Consider the following 26,474-nt stretch of genomic DNA (forward strand, 5'->3'; position numbering starts at 1 on the left):
GAGCTTGACGTCTCCGCACCCCAGCCCCGTATTCCTGATTCTGATGTCGTCGTCTCATCGTCTCGCGTGCTTCGATGCGGCTGTTCCAGTGATTCTCACCAGCCAAGAAGCTCTGATGTGGTCCGGATGCTTACCCTTAAAAGTGTGACTTCGCGATGGACAGTCACTCATTGAAGAGAAAGTCCTTGGGGCTGGATGTGCCCCGCACTCAGGCCACCGAATCGCCGCCAGGCATCGCGGCGCTCTTTGTGATCCATTTCGATATTAAAGCTGGGTGAGCTTGTATAACGCCTGCGCCGTTACTTATTCTTACTATGGCTAATACAAAGTCTGTTATAGGTACATGGTAACCTGGAAGCGTACTGTCCCCGGAGGTGAGTTCGCACTTCTGTTCGGCGCAGACACCTTGCTGATCGATCGGAAACAGTTGAGGTTGAAGGGGTTGTCGAGTACAAGTCGCTCCCATCAGGGCTACACAATGTCTCCGAAGATTTAGTGTATGCACCGTGCCCCGGATAAATACTGGCCTCGCTGACCGCGTGATCCTGGTTAGATACTTTGTACACGAACAGTATGCTGGTATCAGCGCGTTTGTCAAGCAGGATGCGGATGAATCGGAGCGCAATGCAAAGATGTTCTCAATTGGAGTATTGGTGCCGTTGAGCTCGGGCAGGCTGGGGAAAAGCTGGCGGCATGCCCCAAATCTGAAGGAACTGGCTCAGTGAGTTATTTGACATCGTTATTCCGGAATCAGGTCTAATCTGTGCAATTTCACTTATAGGTGCCACGCTGAACATCCATTTGACTTCCATCGATTATCCGAATACTGGGAGAAATATGAGCTATCCACGAATGAGATATCGGCGGTGCCGCCTGATTCACCCCTCGAGTCGCCTTTGAGCTTCCGACTGAGAGCTCCCGGTGATCGACCTGATCACCTACAACGAAACCGAGCCATTAGTGATGCTATGGTGCTAGAAACGCCCAGGCCGGCCCTGACGCCTTTTCACCCCGCATCATCGCTCCCTGATTTCCTTAGCAATTTCGGGCCCCTTCTATTCCCGCTTTATAGAGCGGCACTCCTACGCAAAAGGGTCCTTTTCATGGCGGAAGCCCCGGTACAAATCCCATGTAACTATGGTATGAGAGCCTCTAGCTCTATTTAAACCCATGCTAACCCTGCCAAGTGTACGATTTGTCTCTATTAGCCTCGTTACCTAATTCTCTTCTTCCACTACTTCCCCCGGACATGTTACCCTCACTCCGACCTCGTGCACTTTTCAACGTCGGCGTTTATGATATTCCATACCTCTCATCATTTGTGGGTTCTGCTCCAGATACCGAGAGTGACAGTGCCTGGATAGCTTGCAGCACGGATAGTGTTTTGAGCATGAAACCAGAGCTATTCGACATTCTCGTCACGCTGCCTCCCAACCACTCCAAGAATGCCGCAGCTAAGACGTACCCGACAATCACTATATCTTCCCCGGCCTTACACAGCAAATCTCCACAAAAAGTGGAACTGAAAGCCACGCAGCGCGATGTGCGACGTTACACAGCTCTACGCCAGGGTCTTCGCCGCGCATTCAAGGACATCAACTCCCAGTCCAAAGACGACGACAGTGACGATAACTCGGATGCCGCGTCAACATTCTCCTCCAGCCCGATTGTCGAACCTCTCTCCTGGACCAGGCTAGCATATACCTCTTTCATATGGTGGGCATCCGCCGGCGAAAAGCGGGACGGGTTCTCTGAAGAGGAGGAAGAAGAGCACGAGATCGAACAAGACGCACGCCTCTTAGCAAGCGTGGACAATCTCCCAAGCCCACCATCAGGCTCTATCCGCCGCCAAAGCATGCAGCTAGGCGAACCACCCAAGCAGCCACCGGAAATCGCTCTCATTGCATACTTCCGCCAGCTCACCACTCAGATCTTCGCCACGCTCTCGGACGTGATTGCCCGACACGACGATCAAAATGGGACTGAACCAAACGACCCAACTTCGGCACCCTACCAAGACGAAGAAAACGACGAGGACAGCAATCCCGCCGAACACGCAACAATAACGCGCGACCCAACACAAGAAGACGAATCCACTTCCCCGCTCCTAGACCAGGATCAAGCCATTGAAAACGACCGCATCGCAGTATCTGCGGAGGACATGGCGGAAATGGGCCTGGACACATGGAGCGCCGCAGACCGGATCTTCGTCGAAGAGCTGGTTCTCTTATGGTGGGGACGTAGGGCGTACGTTGACAGTGCACGGATTCGGTGCTGTGGTATTTCGCTCATATGATTATAACATACGCCATGCGTTTCGCATGCTCTCTGCAATTCTGCCGCTTTCCAATAGCCGACGGGGGGACAACCTCAATTTAGCTTGTATATATTGTTATTTCGTACCACATGCTTCACTCTCCGTGCTTTGCTCGTAGTCCGATTGATGCCAACATTGTTCAGTATGCAGATCTGATGTACTCAGATGAGCTTATAGGAGATACTATGGACGGATAGTGTTGGTAATAGGAATAGTAAGGTGGACTGTGTGCGTAAACGAGCCTCCAGAAAAGTATGTACCGAGCATAATATCTGAAAAATGAAAAAAAAAAAAAAAAAAAAAAAAAAAAAAATTGAAAAAAGGTGGATATCTACCGAAAACAATGTAGAACAAAGGAAACTGCAAGGCCAGTTGCGTATATAAGTATGCAGGTGGGTGTTGTGAATGAAGGTTGAGTCCGGCTTGCGGAGCAATGCAATGCATCTATGTAAAGACCAAAAATGTTACGGAAACTCAAGACATAAACCGGATGTGGGGTGAGTACACCACAAAAAGGTAAAATACTTCAATGTTAAGAATGGCCTCCAAAGGCAAATCAGAAATCAAAAACAGCGAGAGGAGATAACTCAAAAATAAAGTGACAAAACGCCAATTCGCTAAGAATGCTGGGGTATCTTTGAGACAGTGGCTGCAAACCAAATAGCGAGAAGAAAGAACCTCCACACCAGACAAACTCTCAGTCATCTATCAGTTCGTCATGTCCAAGGTCATGACATTAGCGAAACATCCTCATTGGCGCACTCATGTCCCTGCGAGACTTCTTTACAGCATCTCCTCGCGGGTCGCTTTGTTGGACAACACCGGGAATTCTGCGAGCTGCTCGGACTGGGGTGATGTTGAGTCCTCCAGCGCGAAAACCGGCGTCATTGGCGCTCACAGATCTTTTCATGGCGCTAGTTCGACCACGTCGGGCTCTGATTTGAGCCAGTGCTTGTTCCCGGCTGATGGGTGTGCCGGGGACGGGAGCAAAGCTATTTGATGATTCGTCTTCGGCTCGTAGAGGGATTCTTTGGACGTTGGGATCTCCATAGCCGGTTTCAGCGGCGGCCTCATTCGAGCTTTCATGCTGCCACCGCGCCTCAGCGGTCGTTGAAGAGTGATGAGCTCCTGCAGACAAATCTCTAGAATAAGCTTCGCTTTGAGGAAGTGTTTCAGATGACATTGCATGTGGATGGGATTCATACTTCGGAGTAGGGCTGGCAAGCTCGGGGCGGGGTTCCAGTCCTTTCTGAAACCTTGCGGGATGATGAGGGGTCATGTCTTGAGTCTGTTTTAGAGGTGACGAGCGAGTGGGAGACGGAATAGTGTGGAAGGTCCCCGTAACGGGTGAGAAAGTGATGGTTGTCTCCTGAGGTTCCTCATCATCAAATTCATCCATTTCCTCAACTTCCTCTTGAACGTCTTCTTGAGTGTCTCTTTTAGTTTCCTCTTGGATGCCCTCATGGACTGTTTCAAGAACAGTCTCCTGGGCGCCTCCTTGAATGTCTTCTTGGTCGTGATGATGAGTCTCCTGCTGGGCCTCCCCGTTGACTGCATCTTTGCCTCCCCGTTGAGCTTCCCCATGCATATCCTCCCGGATGTGCTCGGCTTCCGGGTCGACCTCCATGGCTTCTCCCCTTGGGGTCTCGTCCTGAGTTTCTAGTTTAGAGTTCTCCTGTGTTGTTTGTTCGAGAGGATCTGCGCTGCAGCCGACGTCGCGATCCGCCAGCTTGTCGTCCTTCTCCACGTGGGCTTCTTCTAATTCCTTCTGGGCCGCCTTGGCCGCTTTCTTGGCACGAGCCTCGTTCTCCATCCATTCGAGGTGTCGGCACTGGCAAGCTTTGAACATGCAGCTAACCTTCATGAACTCGATCTCATCGTCTCTATCAATCCTCTTGTTCCTTTCATACATAAGCTCATCTTCGAGATTCTCAATGAGTTCCTGTATCGTAAGAGCAGGAGGAAACATGCCGTATCCGTATTGCCGGCCTTCCCTGTGAGGTGGAGGGTCGCATAGTCTTAGCTTCTTTGAAGGTGTGTCACCAATCGACATACGGTCTGACGATTTACGTGGTGAAGTGGCGATCTCGTCGGCGGGCCGCTTAAATCCTCGAGGTGTCGATGTCTGTGTCGCGATGGAACCTGTTTCTGCTATAGATATCTTCTCGATCTTCTGCCTGTTGATTTCCTGCTCAAGGTTCGCTTCTGCAGTTCTTAGACGTCCCTTGAGTTCCTCGAGCTCCTCTGTGAGCCCGGCAATTGCGTAAGCACGCTCAAAGGCTTCCTGCTTCGCCTTCTCCTTGCTGTCCCGCTCAGACTGAACTTCCTCCTTGAGAGCCTTCGACTCGGCTTTCGCGTGCTTCAGCTCTTCCTGTACCTTGACAAGTGTAGAGCCAGCACGGAATGCTTCTTTTCGAGCCTTTCGTATCTCTTTCTCGAATACAATTCGTTCATGGGCCTGGCGTTCTTTGGCGGTTTGGAGTTCTTCGAGGAGTGACTCGAGTCTTTCGCTGATCCGGCGTTCCCGGGACTGCGCTTCGGAAAGCTGAGATGATACACGCGTGAGAGCAGTCTCCGCTTCCTCACGCCCCAAGATCGCTCTTTGCAGTGCTGCGGCGCCTCCTGTTGATGTCGTTCCTCCAGCGACCCCTGGGCTGCCACTCCGGTTCAACCCGTTCAGGTATGCCACCTTGGCTTGCACATCGGAAAGACCTCTAGCCTTGCGTTGTAGGCGCAAGACGTCGGATACGGAGGAAGGTGAGTTCTGTACCGCTTGCTGGTTCATGCGTTCCGGCGATAGGGGATTGAGCGCCTTCGAAGGGCTGGACCTCGTACTTGGCGGCGAATCCATGGCCGTATGTATGCTGAAAGTGAGCTCCTATTTGTTAAGTATGTTGCGATATCGCTGACATTGAAGCATGCAAAAAAAGCTGTGCGCTGGATGAGCGAACCGAGGGCTGTGTGGGGAGAAATGTTTCTTTGGCGGTGACGCACCACAACATCCGCATGTCAACAGTGCCCGATTTGGCAAGATTGGACATGCACGTGACTGTTGCCCGGGACAACCTGGTTGCCCCACTCTTGTGATTGGCCAAAGTCACGTGGCGAGAGCCCCCAGCAAGAGGCAAGCGCGATGATCAATCAGTGGCTGAAATTGGCCCGTGCGCACTGACAATGGTGATCGACGATTCATTTGATTTCGTCGCTTTCGCGGGGTCTAAACTACAGCGCAACAAGCGTGGGTATCGATTCTGGTATCGATTATCACAATGTATGTTCGGCGTTCTTATTGCACTCTGTTATCTTGGCATCCGCTAAGTTCGCAGACAAGTCAATGTTCCTACCGATAAATATAATTCAACATGCATGAGATCTTGACTCTTCAACTGGGACAACGGGCGAACTATTTGGCCACTCATTTCTGGAATATTCAGGTAAATTCGCATGACACAAAGCCGTAGGATCCTATCATGCCAGCTAGTGCTAATACTAAGTTAGGAATCATATTTTACATACAATGGAGAGGAGGAATCTCCAGTGGACCATGATGTTCACTTCCGACCAGGAGTTGGGGCAGATGGGGGTGAGACCTATACCCCTAGGACATTGATATACGACCTGAAGGGTGCTTTTGGTACTCTCCGCAAGAATAATGCTCTGTACGAACTGGCGGAAGATTCAGCCCCTGGGCAAGGCCTCTGGTAAGCCCTCCACATTCTTCGAACGCGTATTTCCCCACGCATTCCTGGTTTTCCAACGCACATGGCTCAATGAGTTTAGGGATGGCAAGGAAATTCTACAACGACTTGAACCCATTCCGCAGGGCGACTACCAAAAAAGCCTAGACCAGGGAACTGCAGCACCCCAACTTTCGTCAGAGACTGTTCGGTTTTGGTCTGACTACAACCGAGTCTTTTACCATCCGCGCTCGATTGTCCAGCTAAACGACTTCGAGCTCAATTCCAACATCATGCCGTTCGAAGAGTGGGGTCTTGGCGAAGAGCTCTTCAATGATCTCGACAAGGAGCACGATCTGCTTGATAGAGATGTCCGGCCATTTGCTGAAGAATGTGATCAGCTGCGTGCTCTGCAGATATTCACAGGGTCAGACGACGCTTGGGGTGGATTTGCAGCTAGGTATGTGGACAGACTAGTTGACGAGTATGGGAAGAAGGCCGTCTTGGTGTGGGCAATCGAAGATGGCAAAAGGGTCCATCAGGTGAGTTATCCAATGCCTAACATCTCGTACTCGGGGCTAAATAACTGCAGACAACCAAGATAAAACGCGAGGTAAACAAAGCTCGGTCATTGTTTGCCATTTCTCCTCAAGCTACAATGTACACGCCCATTCTGGATCCTCCTGCTCGGCTCCCAGGTTCTGTACGCCTCAATAGCCACTCAAAATGGTACACATCCGCATTAATCAGCATGGCTATGGAAAGTGTGACTCTTCCAACTCGTCTTCGGCCATACCAACAGTTTGAGTCTCTGTTGGCGGGGGATGACAGCATACGTCGAATATTCGAACTACAGGCTTCATTAACTTCACCAAAGGAAACAAACGACACTCCGAAGCCGGCAGGCGCGAGTAAAGTGCAATCATCTGAGCCAGGGTCGTCAAAGGTCAAGACCAAGTTTGATCTAGATTTCACATATGATAGCCCAGACAGTGACGAATCACACCTATTCAACCAGCTTCAGGTCTTGCGCGGAGACGAACCTGAGGAGGACGACACATCGCCAGAAGGAGATCTGGGGATGGTGCGGAAAATGAGACTGTACAACTCAGAGGCCATGTTTCATAGGTGAGCTATACATGTTCCTAGCTCAATATGTGCCTTGCTAACGTTCTCTAGGCTGTATACACCACTCCACTACCCGATTCTCGACAGCTTCCCCAACGACTTACTCACTGCACCGACCCCAGGGCAGAAAATCAATGTCGTTGCCGCACTTACCTCGTCCACACGAACAGCTCAAAAGGTGAAGGGCTTGGAGGCTGTCGCAGGGCGCATCATTGGGGTCGATGAACGGGAGAATCTGGTCAATGGACTGGGAGAGATCCGAGAATCATACGAGGCTGGTTGGATGAGCGATTCCGACTTTGACGATTGATAGAACATAGTAACGCGATAGAACAGGCACAATAAAAATCAAATAACCACAAAGCTTGCTAGTATAGACAGGGTCCTAACAAACAGTGCAAACATGGCTGTTCTGGGCCCAACGTGTCCTCTCCGGAGACAAGGCGACTTTATTCAGCATCGCATCCATTTATGACTCTGAACGTCTTCCTGCCAGGTGGCCAGTAGCACTTTGTGTGATTCTGTCCTGAATGGCTTTTCGCACTATTTAACATAACTTTTATCCCCAACCTTCCCCTAATTGTCCCGCAAAGTGCTGTCTTTGTGCGCCCCTTCCCCATCTACAGCTAATTGGTCGACGACCGACTCCAACGTTCTTTACAATCGAAAGCTTAAAGAGTTCGATTGTGGTGTTCTTTATTCATTCATTTCTGATTTATTCTTTACCGACTGCTTCCAAGGTATGGTAGCCAACGCTAGACGCTCCCACCTGTGACAAGTGCTGACCACGTCTACCTCTTGCAGCAGGCAACAAATAGACAATGGCTCCCGGTGGCCGGCGAAGAACAAATGCTTCGTTAAACCTTCTCTCCTCCTCGCCTGTTCTATCCTTCGTCCTCCTCCCGTTCCTCCTTTTCTTTCTAAGCTTCCCCGCCTCGACCGCTGCCGCGGGTTCAGCAGTTCTCGGGATCGATGTTGGCACGGAATACCTGAAAGCTGCTCTGGTGAAGCCCGGCATCCCATTGGAAATCGTCCTCACCAAGGACTCGAAGCGCAAAGAGTCGGCAGCTGTCGCCTTCAAGCCCACGAGACAAAGCGACGCTCTATTCCCCGAGCGATTCTATGGCGGTGACGCACTCGCTCTCTCCGCACGATACCCTGACGACGTCTACGTAAACCTAAAGTCACTACTTGGTCTTCCCTTCAACGATGGAAAAGGCGAGCTGTTAGAGACATACCATGAGCGGTACCCAGCGTTGAGGTTAGAGAGCGCCCCCGGTGGGCGGGACACGATCGGACTGCGCAGCAACAGACTCGGTGAGGAGGAGAAGAAGGACGCTTTCCTGGTCGAGGAGCTCTTGGCTATGCAGTTGAAGCAGATCAAATCCAATGCTGATGCTTTGGCTGGCAAAGGTTCCGACGTCAGGGATGCCGTCATCACTTATCCGGCGTTCTACACGGCTTATGAGAAGAGAAGTCTTCAGTTGGCTGCAGAATTGGCGGGCTTAAACGTCGATGCATTTATTAGTGATGGTCTGGCTGTTGGACTCAACTACGCCATGAGCCGGACCTTTCCCAGTGTTACCGACGGACAGACGCCCGAGTACCACGTTGTATACGACATGGGCGCTGGATCTACTACCGCCACCGTGCTTCGCTTCCAAAGTCGCACGGTCAAAGATGTCGGAAAGTTTACCAAGACTGTTCAAGAAGTTCAGGTTCTGGGCTCGAGCTGGGATAAGACCCTTGGTGGTGACTCTCTCAATGACCTCATCGTTGATGACATGATCGCTCAATTGATTGAAGACAAGAAGTTGAAGGGCCGTGTTACAGCTTCAGATGTGCGCGCGCATGGAAAGACCATGTCTAGGCTCTGGAAAGATGCCGAAAAGGCACGCCAGGTTCTTAGCGCCAACAGCGACACCAGCGCTTCCTTCGAGAGCCTCTTTGAGGAGGACGTCAACTTCAAGTACCGTTTGTCCCGATCCAGGTTTGAGGAGCTCGCAGAATCACATATTGCACGCGTCGGAAAGCCACTCGAGCAGGCACTGGCGGCCGCTGGTTTGCAGCTGAGCGAGATCGACTCGGTCATTCTTCACGGTGGAGCAATCCGTACTCCATTTGTCCAGAAGGAACTGGAGAAAGTCTGCGGAGGCTCAGACAAGCTCCGAACCAATGTCAACGCCGACGAGGCCGCCGTTTTTGGTGCTGCTTTCAAGGGAGCTGGTCTTAGCCCCAGCTTCCGTGTCAAGGACATTCGCGCTAGCGATGCGTCCGGCTACCCTGTTGTTCTCAAGTGGACCTCAGAATCTAAGGAAAGACAGCAGAAGCTCTTTACCCCTACTTCGCTAGTCGGACCTGAGAAGCAGGTCACGGTGAAAAACCTGGAAGACTTTGAGTTCAGCTTCTACCAGCAGGTTCCAACTACCGAAGACGTCGTAGAGGTACCTGTTCTCGGAGTGAAGACTCTTAACCTCACCGCATCCGCCAACAAATTAAAGGAGAGCTTCGGCTGTTCCGCTGCGAACATTACCACCAAGTTCTCTGTTCGGCTCAGCCCCCGTGATGGCCTCCCAGAGGTTTTGGGTGGCTCTGTCAGCTGCGAAGTGGAGCCATCTATGCTTGGAAGTGTTGTTGACGACGTCAAGGGATTCTTTGGCTTGGGTTCCAAGAAAGAGGGACAGATTCCCCTAGGTGAGGATGGCGAGCCCATTGAGCCTGTTACTCTGGAAGGTGAAGAGCCCCAAGAGTCAGCCACATCTTCCGCCGATGAGGCTGCTTCTACGGATTCTGCAAAGGAGAGCAAGAAGGTCGCCTCCCAGCCCAAGTTGGAGTCAATCCCCATCAGCATCACAGCATCCCCTCTTGGTCTACCCGCTCCAACCCCCGCTGAACTCGCCCGCATCAAGGCCCGCCTCGCCGCCTTCGACGCCTCAGACCGTGAACGCCTCCTCCGTGAGGAAGCCCTGAACGAGCTGGAATCTTTCATCTACAGAAGCCGTGACCTGGCCGAAGACGAAGAGTTTGCAAAGGTTCTCACACCCGAGCAGCTCGCCACCCTAACTGAGCGGGTTTCCACGGCCAGCGACTGGCTCTATGACGACGGCGCCGACGCCAAAACCCCCGAATTCAAGGAGAAGCTTAAGTTCCTTAAAGAAATTGTCGAACCCGCCCTCAAGCGCAAGCAAGAAAACGCCGTTCGCCCCGCTCGCATCCAACTCCTCCAAGAGTCTCTCAAGAACGCCCAGATGGTCATCAGTGTCATGGAGAAGCAGATTGCACAGGACGAGGAAATCTACTCCAGCCTCGCCGCGTCATCATCCAGTACATCCGAGAGCAAATCCTCCACTTCAACTGCCGCCTCTGCATCAACCGCGATCGACCTCGACGACCTAGAAGACGACGCCTACGCATCCTCCTCTTCTACATCAACAGCCGAACCCTCCGCATCCACCCCCGCCACCCTAACCTACTCCGTCTTCCAACCCTCCGACCTAACCTCCCTATCGGAGACATACGAAACCGCCAACACCTGGCTCCAGGCCCGCCTCGCAGCGCAGGAGAAGCTCTCCGAAACAGACGACGCGGCTCTCACAGTCGCCGAGATCGACACGAACCTCAAGCGTCTCGAGCGCGTCATGAACCGCATCTACGAGAAGATGGGCGCCGCCGCAACGAGGAAAGCGTCGAATGACAAGCCCCCGAAGAAGAACGGGAAGAAGGACAAGGAGCAGGCCAAGGAGAAGGAGCCTGTGAAGGAGGAGTCCGCGCCGGAGAAGGAGAAGCCGACGTATAATAAGAAGGATGAGTTGTGATTGTCCATATGAACATGGATAATCTTCCCTACCATAGCATAACATACTACCCCATTGCTGGACAGACCTATCTCTATAGATGGTTTGCTTTTATGCGAAAAATACGATACAAAGAAAAAAGAAACGAACAGAGAGGAAACATAGGTGGGCGTTCGGGACCTGCTTCACTTGGGTTGATTATACTCTGCAATGTGCACCGAGGCTTTGCTGGTCACTCAGCTGTCTTGAGAGAACTTTGAGCACCGGTCTCGCTGCTGTACACTATTAAAACCATTACTACCTAGGCCTAGTACCTAAGCTAGATTGAGTATGCTATATGACGCATTATGAAGCTATAGTTAAAGTACTACTGGTAGAAGCTTAAATCTGGTGTTCGGAAACTGAAAATTGAGCATGTCATTACTCCAATTTATGCGCTATAATACAATAAAGCGAACCAGAACCATCACCAGCCCAAACTATCGAATCAGGGGTATTATATGCAGAAGCGCCTGGTACAACACCAATAATAAAACATGAAAGAGAAACAGAAAATGTAGAGTCCTGCCAAACATCGAAGCCAGCCAATGCTCGATACTGTTAGTCTCTCAACACACCACATATAGAGCACAGAGGGAGAAAAAGAGGAAGGGATGGAAGATCACATCTACATCCCGCCCATCTGCACCTCATCGACAATATCCATCTCAACCTCCTCGCGCCTCCTCAAGAACGCCGGCTCCTCGAAATCATCCACATCCATGGAGTTGCCGCCGACAGGCTTACTGTGTTTCACCCCGAGGAACCGACGTCGTTGCTGATTGAGTCTTGGAGAGAGGATTGTGCGGCCGTGCATATTCGTACCAGCAGCATGGCTGACACTGTGATGGAACAGGTTCAGACGCAGCGGGTCTTGCCATTTGTTGTCCATCTCATCGAAACTTAGGTCGATGTCTTCGTCATCCTCGTAGGGCTCGAAGTTGAAATCGTTGTGTGTGCGTTTCTTGAGCATAGGGGGAGGAGTGCTGAAGGACTGCGAGTCAACGGACTCTTGGCTGCTGGGCGGGAGGGAGAAGGCGTCGTCTTCGTCGGTTGTTATCATGTGTTCTTGCTGTTTGTGTAGGGTCGATGTGCCCGGATACGGAAACGACGGGGTATATTGGTTCGAGCGACCCATTCCGCTGAACGGGGCGAGTTCGGAGCGCAGTGTTGTAGAGTAGGTGCTCGGCTGAATTGATGTGTTTGCGCTTTCCTCGTGTATAGAATTTGTGGAGATGATGACGGTATGTTTCTCGTCCATGTTCTTCGCATGGTTCGTCTTGTACCCCTCGGCAACGGACTTGCGGACGCGCATGCCGACCGAGAGCAGCGAGGCCTGCACCTTTGATTCCACGACGGGAGTTGGGGAGTGTGTGGGGGCAGAGTAGTGGTTGTGAGAGAGCGAGGAGGCATTGGAGCTTGGGTGGGAGGAGGTCGAGAAGAAGGTTGTGATGGGGGGTTGGAAGCGGCGTTTTTTGGAGGAGAGATCGGGTTTGGATGTGGAGGGAGGCATGTTGGCGCTACGTAGTTAAGCGGGGTTGTATGGAGGTGGATTGAAGTATGTAGGAAGTAAGGAATGAGTCCGTGCCAGTGTTAGACTTTATTGGAGTGAGATGCAGAGGAATCGAGGCGTATGCAGGATGACGACGGACAGAAAGAACAACCTTGTTGAAGAGGCTGGGGATTCGATGATTCGCGGGCCGACGCGACCAAGACGCGGAATTTAGCTCGGGACGCGCCCGCCGGACGGACTAATATATCCTTTTCGGGTAATTGGAAGTCCTCAGTTTTTTTGTACCTTGTAACCAATCTTTAAGATCGAGCCTCTTCTAACAAAGTCATATTCATCTGATGAATCATTACACTACACAATGGCCCTCCCATCTCTCACCCAAACCCCCACCCTCTACCCGAACTGCTGCCTCTCCCTCTCCACACCCTTCCTCACCCACCTTGCCTCGCTCCTCCCTACACACCCCCACTTCACCCTCTCAATCGGCTCTGGCTCGGGCCAGCTGGAAGCCCTAATAACAACCAATCACCGCGATGTCCGCATCGAAGGCGTCGAGGTCAATTCCTCTGTGAATCTCTACATCGAAGAACAGGATATGAACGTTGTAACGGGGACATGGGAGCTATGCTCCCGGGCAGCGCAAGCAAAGGCCTGGATGTTTGTTTACCCACGGGAGCCGAAGCTTCTGAAGAAATATATTGAGATGTATGGGGGTGGGGAAGTAGCTGAGATTTTGTGGTTAGGGCCAAAGGTTGACTGGAGTGACTACGAGGGTTGTTTTGAGCAGAGCGGGTTTAAAGATGTGGGGATATACGAGGGCGGGAATATTGGTGGTGCGGAGTTTGAAATACTGGCAGTGGTGAGAAAGACAATGTCTTGACACATATGGAAATATCTATAAACGCCTGTGTAGCTTCAAGTTCATGATAAAATGAGATCACTTGTTTCCCCGCCGGCCACCGCGCTTCTGTCGGTCCTGGTGAGCCCGTAGGACCGCACGGGTCTCGACCAAACTTCTCTTCCCCTTGGACTTGGCCTTGCCCAGTGTCATGAGGAAGTTCTTCTTGCGTGCCTTTTCCTTGTTCGTAGTACTCTTGCCCTGCTCCTCCTTCTTTTCCTTCCGCTTCGCGGTCACACTCTTGTGTTCGGATCGATCTGTCTTGCCTTCCCTGGCATGGGCAATACGTTCTTCGCGCGTCGCCTTTCCAGCAGATAGAGCAGCAAGACCCTCGATCTCGGCCGCTGTGAGAGCGTCGTCGTTGTGACGGGCTTCAGCTGTCTGCCCACGGCGCTTGGCTCCCGGGACGAGGGCATTGACGGCAGCTTCCTGACGCAGTTCCTGTAGCTTGGCGAGATCGGCGGGTGTGAGGATGCGGGTTGTTGCGATGCTGGGCAGCTTATTCTCTGGCTTGGAGTCTGCAGCCTTGTCCTCATTGGCTTGCTTAGCCTTCTTTGAGGGCCGGTTGCCATCCTCATCTTCAGAGTCGCTGAGGTCGATCTCTGCATCGCTCTGGACGTCGATCCAGCCCCCAGAATCATCACTATCCTCGTCATCTTCGACGTTCCAGGCGTCCCAGTTATCTTCTTCTTCCTCTTCGTCATCTTCTTCGTCGGAGGCTAGGCCCTTCTCGGCACGCTTCCTTTTGCGTTCCTCCTCCTTCCACTTCTCCAAGAGTTCCAGACCTTCGATGCCACCGGCTTCCTGGGCACCGAATCGTTTCACCTGCTTCTCGCCATGCTGGAGACCTATAGATGCGTCTTTACCGCGATCCCGTCTTTTAAGCATCTCCGGGTTCAGGTCTCTGTAGAGACTGAGGAGACCTCGAGCGGCCATCACGACACCCTTGTCTTTACTCTTGCGGTACATGACCAAATCCTGGAGTAGTGTTTCGTTTATCGCGAGCGGCTGTCGAGCGCAAATCTCTCGAATCGCGTTGAGACCAGCCGTAGCAACCTCGGAGGCTGCGGCCTCGGAGACGAACTCGTTAGCGATCTTGAGGACGAGAGGTTCCAGGTCATCCGGGGGTACGAGGTCATGAGATGCCTGGGCGAGAGAGGCGAGGAAAGAAGTGACGGAGGGTTGCCGAGGGGTTAGGTATTTCTGAAAGTAGGAGTAGAGGTGCATGATATGCAGCTTGTGCAATCCGACAAGGCGAGTGACAAGCTGTAAGACCATAAGCTTCTGCTCAAGGTTGAGCTTCGACTTTGAACTCTGGAGATGTTTCGAGAATAGGGACTCGGCGAATCCCTGCGGGTCGTGGAGGAGATGCAGGGCGGAAAAGTTCAGAGGATGAGGTTGGTTCTTCTTGCGCTCGCGTCGCTGCACAGTCGCTTTTGCCTTTTCAATCGCGCGCGCCTTCTTCTTTGTCTTCTTGTTGATTCCGACTTGGTGCTTTACTTTGCCGATATCGATCGCCTCTTCGTCGCTGCTCTCCTCCTCCATCTCTTCACGCTCCTTGTCTCCGCCGAGGAAGAAGCGCACTCCACCAACAATCACCTTTTCATTTTCTGCTAGTGCAGCCTCCTTCATGACTTCAACGGCCTTCGCGTCCGTCCAGATTTGCCGTTTCCAGAGCTCGCGCGTGAGCTTGATAGCCCAGAGACCCTTCGACGAGGTCCGGTCCGAAGTCACAAGGTTAAACAGAACGGTCTGCATGGTCCGGTTAAGCTTATGGTTCGTAGACTTCGCATTCGAAGAGCGCAGATCCATAAGGATCTTCTGGAAAATCAAAGCGCGCAGCGTCTTGCTCGGCGTCGAAATGAGAATCGGGAACAGAGTCTGCAGTAATCTACCCAGCACCAAGTTAGCTATACACTCAACACCAGGAGATGGAATCAGAGCTCTTACGTCGCAGAATCCATCAAGTCCTTCTTCCGGAGCAGCACCAGACTCCCCACGATTTTCTCCCGCAACTCCGGCTCCAGCAGCAGATGGTGCTGCGTGAGCATATCAATGAGCTCCTGGCCGAAGTTCTTTGTGATATCTGGGTAGCAGTCGGCGACATGAGCGATGAAGTCGATCAGTTCACGCAGCGAGATGATTCCTGTGTCTGTAGCCGACGAGGGCGCAGCCATGAAAATTTCCCGGTGGCTCTCATATTGGTAGTGCTGGGCGCGGAAATCTTCGATGTAGGACCTGGACAAGCGGACCGGTCAGTGATCGCTCGATCACAGGATGATTAAGGTGTGCGCAACCACTTACTTCGGGTCTCTTCGAAGCTTATGTTGTAAATTGGGCCTGTGAGAATATTGTTAGCGAGGAAATTCTCTGCGAGAACTGAAGGGTTGCGGTGAGAGCCAGGGGGTACTCACAGGTCAGCTTCGACCTTTTCCAAGGCCCCTAACTTCCGTTTCACCATTTTGAGGGATTTATAAAGGTACAGAACCCTTCGAAGTGCTGAAATGTGGAGGGGGAATTGTAGCGGAGGTCGTTGCGCTAAGATGAAACTTTTTTTTTCTGTCTACGGGACCGCATATCGATAAGGCGGGTGGCTCTGGAGATGGGGTCTCGACCTCGACAATCAACATTCGGAGGGCTCAAGGCATCAATCAGACCAAACTCCGGTTCAAGGCTATTATAGCCGATTTAGTCTGCTTGGTTTTGATGTCCTGTCTGGCGGGCCATGCCAAGTGTGATCTCGACCTTGGAGAAAAGGATTGTTACGTGCTCATGTCCGGCGTAATGACAGAAAAGGGAATAGATTTTTCATTTAGAATCGACTCAAGTCTAGGGTCTTCATGATCGCATCCAACTACTGTAGGAGAAAGCCGTCCGATTCACTCATAAATTTTGGATCTTGCTCCCTTCTGCGACTGTCTGCAGGTATATACAGTCGTGCAGCGGCATGCAAATCGACTGAGTCCCAGAAACTCCCCGTCCACTCCAGTATACATGAACCAGGACCATAAACGGAGAATACGCCCAACAAACCCACTTTACCGGTTGCTCTTAGCCACACGCTCGAGCTCGTCCTTCTTCTTGATGGCGTAGGAGTTGGAGGAGCCCTTGGCGGCGTTGATGAGCTCTTCAGCAAGGCACTCGGCAATGCTCTTGATGTTGCGGAAAGAGGCCTCACGGGCACCGATGGTCAGGAGAGCGATGGCCTGGTTGACACGGCGGAGGGGAGAGACATCGACGGCCTGGCGACGGACGGTACCAGCGGAACCGATACGGGTGCTGTCTTCACGGGGACCGCAGTTGACAATGGCATCGACAGCGACCTGGAGGGGGTTCTGGTCGGTCATGATGTGGATCTGAGAGCCCAAGTCAGTATTTACGCCAATTCTTGTTCTTCCTAGTCGGGGCGCATTCGCCGCAGGTGTCACGTACGATCTCGAAAGAGTGGGCAACGATGCGGACAGCCATGAGCTTCTTTCCGTTGTTGCGGCCGTTCATCATGATGGAGTTGGTCAGACGCTCAACGATGGGGCACTGCGACTTGCGGAAACGCTTGGCGGCATAGCGGCCAGCGGTGTGAGGAAGGTAGACAGGGGAGCGGATCTGAATGTAGTCGCTATTCGCAGGTTGCATGTCAGCACGAGTTCATTCTCGGTTTTGTGTGCATTCCTCCAATGTCGATAATCCTTCGCACTTCAGTTGTCCCTTTCCCTCATATTCTGTCGCCCATTTCCCCAGAACAACTGAACGCAATTCGACCAGATTTCGACCACATGTATCGCTTCCCAATCGCAAAGAACAAGGGGACACCTACGTCAAGGAGATATCCCTGATCTCAACATCCTCGTAGCTCCACTTGTTGAAGAGCTTGACGGTGCCCTGCTCGGCGAGAGCATCCTTGGGGAGGGTGTTGTAGGCCCCAGCGGGGAGCTCGACCTCGACTTCGCCGTGTTCAGACATTTTGACCGTATGCACCTGTTGTCGAGGGACGGGTTCGTAGGGTGTCGGGACGGTTGTCGTGGTTGAACCTTCGATGTCGAGATGCCTGTCGGTCGGCAGAAATGTTTCCTGGGAAATGGAGGTGCGTTCGCTTAGCTTTGTGGGTGCTAGGGCAGCGCTGGTGACGAATCATTGAAGTTAAATCATGTGATTAAACTTTGATTTCTCTAGTCTTATTCGGGTTAGTGACCCCGTGACCTTTAAGTGTCAAGTAGTCGGCGTCTCTTCTGGTCTCAATTGATGGCTTGATGGCTTGATATACCATGGTGGTATTTAGTTCGTAACCCAGTCCATTGAAGCTACTTATTGATATTAGTAGTCCTTCAGAAACGATGAAAGGTTTATGGTTGAACTGTCCGTTCGCGTGGTTCTCCTGCGCATACTCCGAAAGTAAAAAGACGACACCCGATCCAAGTCAACCTACTTTACTGCTATCTCCAGGTGTTTTAGGCAATATCATACTGAAGAGATATCTCGGATCGCGCCAGAGTTCCCGATACAGATTTGAAGTGAGACAGCCTGAGCCTCAAAAAAATAGCCGGCGGTTGGTGGGGCGCACCGCAGGTCATTGGAGCAAATGTGTATACTTAGTTCTCAGGTGATGCTACAACTCTCAATGCCTTAAGCGACACAATCTCTGCTCTCTCGACGGAATAATTTTTCCAACCCGACTTACAGCAACACTGGTGTAGCCTCGTTCACAGGAACCGTTCGCTGTTGTCTCAAACATGTCTCGGAGATGTGGCGGTGCCAGCCCGCCGAGGCCCGCTTTCATTGGTCCGTGCCTTTCTGTCCTTCTGTGTGAGGTTAGCCACCCGGCAGGTGACGCTGTGGCTCGAAGCGCGGAGAAGAGACAACTTGTGCGATTCATCAATCCGATCTCTTCCTCGAATTCGCAAGGTTTATTCTAGCCGGGGGAGCAGATTCCTTTATATCACGCACTGCAAGGAAGTCAGTCCACGGCCTGCAATGAGGGTACCGCATCCCCGGTTGTTCGTTTACTAGAATCACAACCCCTCGTTTGGTCTCCGACCACATCTCCGTGAACATGGCGGAGGACCACCCAGCGCTGCAGTCCGCTCTGCGAGACTTGGATAGGGAATATGAGGTACGTGTTATGCTTTTTGAGTATACCGGACAATTCTCCCCCTAGACGCTGGCTGACGCGCTTGTTCTTCTAGGAGGGCGATATCACAGAGAAAGGGTAGGCCATATCCGAGATCCGGGAAGTGCCCTCGAACGCTCGGGAATGGGCGGTCAGACGGAGAGGAGACGAGGGCACTCCCATGAGAGCTCTGAGCTAACCTGACGAAAGTTATCAGAAACGGCGCACCCTTCTCCTGTCGCAGTACCTTGGCTCCGAAGCTCTGGGTTTCGCGAACAGCCCGCCCGGTACTTCTCAATCCCACCTGCAGTCTATGACCAGCTCTGTCAGAACTCCACCAGCTATCCTCAGCATTCGGCCACCGACCGCGGACTCTTCAGGTCCATCCCATTCTTTCACCTCCGGCGGGCCATCACATTCCTTTACTGCAACCAGCGGACACGATACTGCATACAGCCGCGGAAGTTTTGGATATGAGCCAAATGTGGGCAATGATGGACTGTCGCCGTTCAATGGAGATGGCGCATCGGCATCTCATCATGGCCGAGGACCTTCGGCGTCCTCATACGATTCACTTTTCCTTCCGAAACCTACTCCAGCGCTTCCCCTACAAGAAGATTCGAGGACTGCCACTTTGATGAGCCAAAATTATGTTTTCAGCCCCGCTGGCCCTCATGGCCAGTATGACGAAGCGCCCACGGGCTTTGATATGGCACCGCCGGAGATTTCACGGCAGTCGACAATGCTAGAATCCCAACAAGGGTATTTCTCTGACTTTGCAGGACAGCAGCAGGAGGATTACAGGGACAGCTATGGTGGCGGATTCCACCGCTATTCGCAATCTGATGCGTTCTCGCCAACTGCCGCCATGGCACCACCGCTTATCCCCGCCTCTGAACTTCCACATGGCCCAACAGTCGAGCACTTGTTACCCCTTGAACCCCGCGATATTCCGTTTGCAGTGCACGACCCTCATGATAAAAACACACCAATGTCGAACTTTGACAACATTCCTACTGTCCTTAGGCATCGGGCACGGACTAGTGGGAAACAGCCAGCCTACTGGGTTCTGGACCAAAAAGGCAAGGAGATCGCGTCTATAACATGGGAGAAACTTGCCAGCCGAGCAGAAAAGGTTGCTCAGGTCATCCGTGATAAGAGTAATCTCTATCGCGGAGATCGAGTAGCATTGGTTTATCGCGATTCTGAAATCATAGAGTTCGCTGTGGCACTTATGGGTTGTTTCATCGCTGGAGTCGTTGCTGTCCCTATCAACAGCCTTGAAGATTACCAGAGTCTGAACCTTGTTTTGACTTCGACACAAGCGCATCTTGCACTGACGACAGAGAACAATCTCAAGAACTTCCAGAGGGACATCACCACTCAGAAGCTCAACTGGCCCAGAGGAGTGGAGTGGTGGAAGACAAACGAATTCGGAAGCTATCATCCGAAGAAAAAGGACGATACTCCCCCGCTTGTCGTGCCAGACCTGGCTTTCATTGAGTTCTCGCGCGCTCCGACTGGAGATCTCCGTGGTGTCGTTATGAGCCACCGGACAATAATGCATCAGATGGCTTGTCTGAGTGCGATGTTTGCAACTGTGCCGTCGTCTGCGAAACCGCATTCACGCGGAGAAACTATCATCAGTTATCTAGATCCTAGACAGGGCATTGGTATGATTTTGGGTGTGCTTTTGACTGTATATGGCGGCCATACAACCGTATGGATGGAGGATCGAGCAGTGGAGACTCCAGGTCTTTATGCTCACTTGGTCACGAAATACCGGGCAACCGTTATGGCTGCGGACTATCCTGGACTGAAGATCACCGCTTACAACTACCAACAAGATCCTATGGCCACTCGACACTTCAAAAAGAACATGGAACCTAATTTCGTGAGCGTCAAGCTTTGTCTTATCGATACCCTTACTGTCGACTCGGAGTTCCACGAAATACTTGCAGATAGATGGCTTCGACCGATGAGGAATCCAAGAGCGCGAGAAATCGTTGCCCCAATGCTTTGTTTGCCAGAACATGGCGGCATGGTGATCAGCGTGAGGGATTGGCTTGGCGGGGAAGAGAGGATGGGCTGTCCCTTGACACATGAAATGGACCCCGTTGTACACGAGGAGGTCAAGATCGAAGAGAAGAAAGACAAGTCCGAGAATAGCGGATTCGGAAGTAGTCTGCTCGGAGGTGGCTCCTCGGCTCCAGCTCCTCAGGAGCAAGGGCAGGGCGGACTCAATGAGGTACTTCTCGATAAAGAAGCTTTGAAAAACAACGAGGTTGTCGTGCTGGCCATGGGTGAGGACGTCAAAAAGCTTGCCGGAAGTATACCCAATGCTGTCCGTGTGGGTGCCTTTGGCTACCCTCTTCCTGATGCTACACTTGCGATTGTCGATCCTGAAACCAACCTACTGTGTACCTCGAATGTGGTGGGCGAGATTTGGGTCGACTCGCCATCTCTCTCCGGTGGCTTTTGGGCTTTACCAAAGCACACAGAGGCCATTTTCCACGCGCGGCCTTATAAATTCGAGGAGGGCAATCCAACACCTATCCTGGTGGAGCCGGAGTTTCTCAGAACCGGTCTACTCGGTTGTGTAATCGAAGGCAAGATTTTCGTGTTAGGTCTGTATGAGGATCGAATCCGCCAAAAGGTTGAATGGGTTGAGCATGGACAACAGGCAACGGAGCACCGCTACTTCTTCGTCCAACATCTGGTCGTCAGCACTTTGAAAAATATTCCCAAGATTCATGACTGCACGGCCTTTGACGTGTTTGTCAACGAAGAGCATCTTCCGATCGTCGTTCTAGAGTCGTATGCGGCCTCGACAGCACCAACGACGTCGGGAGGTCCGCCACGGCAACTAGACTCGGCCCTCCTCGAATCTCTTTCAGAAAGGTGTATGGAAGTCCTATACCAGGAACATCATCTGAGAGTCTTCTGCGTAATGCTAACGGCGCCCAACACACTCCCTCGTGTGATCAAGAATGGAAGACAAGAAATCGGTAACATGTTATGCCGAAAAGATTTTGACGCAGGGACCCTCCCCTGTGTACACGTCAAGTTTGGTGTCGGGCGGTCGGTGATGAACCTTCCCATTGGTGTTGATCCCGTCGGTGGTATTTGGTCTCCTTTGGCTTTGGAGAGCAGACAGGACATGTTAGAGCAATTGGAGAAGCAATACTCTGGCGTCGACTACCGAGATGTGGTCATGGATGACCGCACTTCTACGCCACTCAACAATTTCAAAACCATCGTTGATCTGCTACACTGGCGGGTGTCGCGCCAGGCTGAGGAACTAGCCTACTGTTCTATCGATGGCCGCGGCAAGGAAGGAAAAGGAATTACCTGGAAAAAGTTCGACCAGAAGGTGGCTGCTGTCGCCATATACTTGAAGAACAAGGTTAAGCTCCGGCCGGGCGACCATGTGATCCTAATGTATACCCACTCAGAAGAGTATGTGTACGCGGTTCATGCCTGCTTCTGTCTGGGCGTGGTTGCTATTCCCGTTGCCCCTATTGACCAGAATCGTCTTTCCGAGGATGCTCCTGCCTTCCTCCACGTCATCAGTGACTTCCATATCAAGGCCATCATTGTCAACAGCGATGTCGACCATGTGATGCGACAGAAACTGGTTTCACAACATATCAAACAGTCCGCGCAGGTTCTTCGTATCGGTGTTCCAGCCATCTACAACACAACCAAGCCCTCGAAGCAGTCTCACGGCTGCAAGGAGCTTGGTCTGACCGTGAAGGACGCGTGGCTGCAAGGAAACCAGCCGGCCATGGTCTGGACATACTGGACGCCAGATCAGCGCAGAATATCTGTCTCAATCGGCCACGACACCATCATGGGCATGTGCAAGGTGCAGAAGGAGACGTGCCAGATGACTAGCTCTCGGCCAGTGCTTGGCAGCGTCCGCAGTACTCTAGGTCTTGGATTTCTCCATACCTGCCTGATGGGAGTTTATGTTGGCGCTCCAACGTATCTAGTCTCGCCTGTCGACTTTGCTCAGAACCCCATGACACTCTTCCTTGCTCTATCTCGGTACAAGATCAAGGATACGTATGCTACCAGTCAAATGTTGGATTATGCCATCAGCTCCATGCCTGGCAAGGGTTTCCAGCTTCAGGAACTCAAGAATCTGATGATTTCCGCCGAAGGCCGACCACGTGTTGATATTTGTGAGTCTTTTCCCGTTTGTTCTGGTTTGTTAGACTAATTATTTGCAGACCAAAAAGTGCGCTTGCACTTTGCAGGAGCCAATCTGGACCGAACCGCTATCAACGTAGTGTACTCCCACGTCCTCAACCCTATGGTGGTCACCAGGTCGTACATGTGTATCGACCCCGTTGAAATCTGGCTGGATCTTCGCGCTTTGCGCCGTGGGTTTATCATGCCCGTGGATCCTGATACAGACCCTACGGCTCTCGCTTTACAGGACTCTGGAATGGTACCTGTGAACACACAAATCGCCATTGTGAACCCAGAAACATGTACTCTCTCGCAGGTGGGTGAGTACGGAGAGATCTGGATCCAGTCTGATGCCTGCGCCAAGTCGTTCTATGGCTCCAAGCAAGATTTCGATCTGGAGCGGTTCAACGGCCGGATTGTCGATGGCGATCCGAATGCCTCCTTCGTGCGCACTGGCGATCTTGGATTCCTGCACACAGTCACTCGGCCAATTGGTCCAGGCGGTCAGCCAGTCGAGATGCAGGTACTCTTCGTTCTTGGAGGAATTGGAGAGACCTTTGAAGTCAACGGCCTGAATCATTTCCCCATGGATATTGAGAGCTCCGTTGAGAGGTGTCACCGCAACATTGTGACCGGCGGATGGTAAGTGCGATTCATTCTGTAATAGGCTGGTTTACTAACATCCTGCAGTGCCGTATTCCAAGCCGGCGGCATGATTGTGGTGGTAGTCGAAGTAACGCGAAAGGCCTACCTCGCCTCCCTCGTCCCCGTCATCGTCAACGCCATCCTCAACGAGCACCAAGTCGTCGCCGACATCGTCGCTTTCGTCTCCCACGGCGACTTCCCGCGCTCTAGACTCGGCGAGAAGCAGCGCGGCAAAGTCCTCGCCTCATGGGTAACCCGAAAACTGCGCACAATCGCACAATTCAGCATCCGGGAGATGGAAGGCGGGGCCTTCGGTGGCACCGCGCCCCAGCACCGCATCAGCAAGAGCTCCAAGGCCGGAAGCATTATGGGCGGCAGCGCGCGACGATCAACGCTCATCCCGGAGGACCCCGTGCCTCGCTCTCCGGCCGCAGCGCCTGCAGCTCTAATGGAGAACCCGGCCGAGTCATTGACCCTCGTCAACAGCTCTACCGCAACGACCATCCCAGAAATCCCACACATCGCGGAGCCAGCATCGAGCGCGGACATCTCCTACGACAGCAACGGGAACCCCTTCCTACCAGACCACGACATCACACCTTCTGCAGGTGGCGGCCACGGCCGCGATCTAAGCTTCGATTTTGGTGACTTTGGCCACGCATCTACAGGACCCGTCTCGCAGCCTGGTATCCCGGCCTCAGCGGGACCGGAGACAACGCTCCCCTACCGCGACTACATACCGCAGCAGCAGCAGCAACCGTACCCGCACCCGCAAGAGCACGAGTACTATTCAGGCCAGCAGGAGTACCAACAGTACCAACCGCAGTACCAGCCCCGTTCGGACTCTTACAATGCCAAGCCTCCCTCTGGGCCGGGAACGTACGACGATGCGGGTGACTGGCCGCAGGAGGCGCTCATGTACCAGTCTGCGTTTGGGGAGGAGAATCGCGGGCAGGATGGTGCGCGCAGGAATCTGCTTTGATCTTACCATGCTCTGCCATGTCATCTCGTGCCAGATCTTACATGCATATTGTCTTGGGTATCGCCTGACCTAGCCCTACTTTGACCGACTACGTACTCGCTGCTTGCATAGCCTGATGAATTCGATCTCGAACTCCCCGCATTAGCCCTTGAATTGCTTGAAAATTGATCACGTTGCATTCACACTACCCCTGTCCTCCCCCATTCTTGTCCTATCCTGTACATACATACCCCCGTCGATACACATGTTCATACACTATTACCCACTCATCACTCCAAGTTCCAGCTTCTCATGCTGCAGCCTTTAACTAAGCTACTTCTCCACATACTTGATGTTCGGTTGCGCAGGCGTGCTCATCCCATTCCCAAGGTAGTAATCCAAGCTGTGCGATTGCATGTAACCGTGGAGCGTCATCGAGTTGCGATACGCGGGGTTATGCGCGAGAGTGTACAACCTGATATCCGAGGGCTGGTCCGTGGTGAAGATGACGAGCTCCGTGTAATCGTCGTTGGTCACAACAACCTCCTCGCGCCAGTCGCCCAGGATGTCTCCGAGGAACCCGGGGTTGTAGTTGTTCGGGTTCTTTGCGCCGTAGGTACTGACCCTGAAGAAGCGCGGCAGAGACGTAGAGGTCGTCGGGTTCTCCCAATCCCACTTCTCAAACTTTCCGTCGTTGTACAACTCCATCAACTCGTCACCGTCCCAGAAGAGGCCCATCTGCGGCCAGGGGGCAAGCTCGGGGTCGTCCGTTGTTGTCTCATTTGAAGCCGCGTTGTAGATTCCCTGGAATGACCATACTTCATATCCGGGGTGCGTGGGATCGATATCACCCGCGAGGCCACGGCCCACGTCACCAACCTCAGTGCCGAAGTGCTCCCAGAGCAACGTGCCGTCCGCAGCATCATAGTAGTACTCCATCAGAAGATCCTCATTATCCTGCTGGATGCCATAGCCCTGCAAACCCTCCCTTTCAGGGTCCATCTTCCCAATGTAATACCGGTCTCCGTGCACGACGATGTCGGGCATAGTGTACAGGTTGGTCCCGTCGGGTCCGTTGAGTACGAAGCCGATCTCAACCACGTCGTCGTACCCGTCGCCGTTGACGTCGAGGATACGGGTGTTGTGTCCGTCTGAGCCGACGAGGTCGTCGCCAAGGGAGATCCATTCTTCGGTGACAGCTGTGCCATCAAAAGTCCATGCTCCAATCACGCGGTTGAAGGCTCCGCCATCTTGGCGGTTCTTCATGAATGCGACGAGATGTGGCCGCAGTCCATCTAGATATCCGACTCCAAATCGGGCGGCGAGTGGGCCGTCCTCGATGAAGTCCGTTGGGATGGGGCTTGTTCCCTTGAGGCTTCCGGTCTGGCCATCAAGGATTGCAACCCACTGTTCGTCATCGTTGTCGTTCTCAAAGACTTCGCCGTCCCCAAACACAACTCCATTCGCAATCCGCACCGCAACTTCAGCATACCCGTCACTGTCGAAATCAAACACCGTTACACCGTCCCAGTTCCCGACAGAAATCGCGGTTGAGCCAGGCTCAATGTTGTTTTGGTTTTCGCTATTGGGTCCGTACTGCAGCTCCCACAAAAACGTTCCATTCGACGTGTACGCCTCGAGACTCTGCTGCGTGTTGATCCGATCGATGACGAAATCATATTCCCCGTCGCCGTCAAGATCGCCCACCCAGACAAACTTGAACGGCCCTGAATCGCGAATTGGGATACGGATGGCGGGCTCGACGGTGTTATCGGCTGGGAGCGTGAAAGTGACGCTAGCTTCTTGTTCCTCGTCGTCGAGAATGGGGCGCACGAAGTAGGTATTGGCTTGCGAGGGGTCTGCAGTGCTATCAAGGTAGTTTGTTCCGGTGCTCGAGGTCAGTGGCTCATCGTTCAGGAGCTCGGCCTCGCCATTATCTCCGGCGGAGCGGTAGACGTTGAAAGCGATATCTTCGGGGTCGAGACCTAGCAGGCGCCAGGTTACGAGTATGTCTTCGTCGCTTGCGCGGACAGCAACGACACCTCGGCCAAGGTTTTCGACTGGGCGTGGATCGAGAGCAATGGCTCCCCTGAGGAGAAGAGCTCCTGTCAGGCTCAGAGCATAGAGGAATCGCATGTTGAAATGTGTAGCTCAGATGAGCGAATGCAGAACCTCTCCTGTGGATGGTTTCGTTTCTGCCT

At 52.7% G+C, this 26,474-nt stretch overlaps 10 protein-coding genes across 10 annotated transcripts; 5 read left to right on the plus strand and 5 right to left on the minus strand.

Moving 5' to 3' along the window:
* The first annotated feature begins 50 nt into the window (after positions 1–50).
* On the plus strand, positions 51–2,420 carry BJX68DRAFT_228137 (uncharacterized protein). The gene is made up of 6 exons (XM_071038803.1): positions 51–274; positions 340–374; positions 428–497; positions 554–721; positions 782–1,140; positions 1,188–2,420. The coding sequence occupies exons 1-6, from the start codon at positions 156–158 to the stop codon at positions 2,294–2,296; spliced, it is 1,860 nt and encodes a 619-aa protein (XP_070903368.1). The 5' UTR covers positions 51–155; the 3' UTR covers positions 2,297–2,420.
* Positions 2,421–2,841: 421 nt separating this feature from the next.
* BJX68DRAFT_228140 (uncharacterized protein) lies at positions 2,842–5,271 on the minus strand. The gene has a single exon (XM_071038804.1). It carries the CDS (start codon positions 5,166–5,168, stop codon positions 3,054–3,056), a length of 2,115 nt encoding a protein of 704 aa, XP_070903369.1. The 5' UTR covers positions 5,169–5,271; the 3' UTR covers positions 2,842–3,053.
* Positions 5,272–5,679: 408 nt separating this feature from the next.
* Positions 5,680–7,432, plus strand: BJX68DRAFT_262747 (misato family protein; the record flags this gene model as incomplete). Its single annotated transcript, XM_071044519.1, has 5 exons — positions 5,680–5,751; positions 5,816–6,018; positions 6,098–6,536; positions 6,587–7,122; positions 7,174–7,432. The coding sequence occupies 5 exons, from the start codon at positions 5,680–5,682 to the stop codon at positions 7,430–7,432; spliced, it is 1,509 nt and encodes a 502-aa protein (XP_070903370.1).
* A 136-nt stretch (positions 7,433–7,568) lies between these two features.
* Positions 7,569–11,274, plus strand: BJX68DRAFT_228143 (Hsp70 family protein). Its single transcript, XM_071038805.1, has 2 exons — positions 7,569–7,862; positions 7,927–11,274. Exon 2 carries the CDS (start codon positions 7,944–7,946, stop codon positions 10,935–10,937), a length of 2,994 nt encoding a protein of 997 aa, XP_070903371.1. The 5' UTR covers positions 7,569–7,862; positions 7,927–7,943; the 3' UTR covers positions 10,938–11,274.
* Positions 11,275–11,309: 35 nt separating this feature from the next.
* BJX68DRAFT_228144 (uncharacterized protein) lies at positions 11,310–12,623 on the minus strand. The gene has a single exon (XM_071038806.1). It carries the CDS (start codon positions 12,466–12,468, stop codon positions 11,584–11,586), a length of 885 nt encoding a protein of 294 aa, XP_070903372.1. The 5' UTR covers positions 12,469–12,623; the 3' UTR covers positions 11,310–11,583.
* Positions 12,624–12,826: 203 nt separating this feature from the next.
* Positions 12,827–13,348, plus strand: BJX68DRAFT_262750 (uncharacterized protein; the record flags this gene model as incomplete). Its single annotated transcript, XM_071044520.1, has 1 exon — positions 12,827–13,348. The coding sequence occupies one exon, from the start codon at positions 12,827–12,829 to the stop codon at positions 13,346–13,348; it is 522 nt and encodes a 173-aa protein (XP_070903373.1).
* Positions 13,309–16,058, minus strand: BJX68DRAFT_228147 (SDA1 family protein). Its single transcript, XM_071038807.1, has 4 exons — positions 15,781–16,058; positions 15,671–15,706; positions 15,317–15,604; positions 13,309–15,257 (listed from the first exon to the last, which is right to left on the minus strand). The coding sequence occupies exons 1-4, from the start codon at positions 15,825–15,827 to the stop codon at positions 13,406–13,408; spliced, it is 2,223 nt and encodes a 740-aa protein (XP_070903374.1). The 5' UTR covers positions 15,828–16,058; the 3' UTR covers positions 13,309–13,405.
* A 93-nt stretch (positions 16,059–16,151) lies between these two features.
* On the minus strand, positions 16,152–17,448 carry BJX68DRAFT_228149 (40S ribosomal protein uS7). Its single transcript, XM_071038808.1, has 3 exons — positions 17,181–17,448; positions 16,799–16,982; positions 16,152–16,722 (listed from the first exon to the last, which is right to left on the minus strand). Exons 1-3 carry the CDS (start codon positions 17,324–17,326, stop codon positions 16,405–16,407), a joined length of 648 nt encoding a protein of 215 aa, XP_070903375.1. The 5' UTR covers positions 17,327–17,448; the 3' UTR covers positions 16,152–16,404.
* Positions 17,449–18,161: 713 nt separating this feature from the next.
* Positions 18,162–24,650, plus strand: BJX68DRAFT_228150 (putative AMP binding domain protein). The gene is made up of 5 exons (XM_071038809.1): positions 18,162–18,473; positions 18,547–18,569; positions 18,681–22,657; positions 22,706–23,309; positions 23,358–24,650. Exons 1-5 carry the CDS (start codon positions 18,414–18,416, stop codon positions 24,292–24,294), a joined length of 5,601 nt encoding a protein of 1,866 aa, XP_070903376.1. The 5' UTR covers positions 18,162–18,413; the 3' UTR covers positions 24,295–24,650.
* On the minus strand, positions 24,607–26,409 carry BJX68DRAFT_262754 (uncharacterized protein; the record flags this gene model as incomplete). The annotated part of the gene is made up of 1 exon (XM_071044521.1): positions 24,607–26,409. One exon carries the CDS (start codon positions 26,407–26,409, stop codon positions 24,607–24,609), a length of 1,803 nt encoding a protein of 600 aa, XP_070903377.1.
* Between the last annotated feature and the right edge of the window lie 65 nt (positions 26,410–26,474).

This window comes from Aspergillus pseudodeflectus (genome assembly GCF_044049435.1).
Source record: "Aspergillus pseudodeflectus strain CBS 756.74 chromosome Unknown BJX68scaffold_5, whole genome shotgun sequence".
Lineage (NCBI taxonomy): Eukaryota > Fungi > Ascomycota > Eurotiomycetes > Eurotiales > Aspergillaceae > Aspergillus > Aspergillus pseudodeflectus.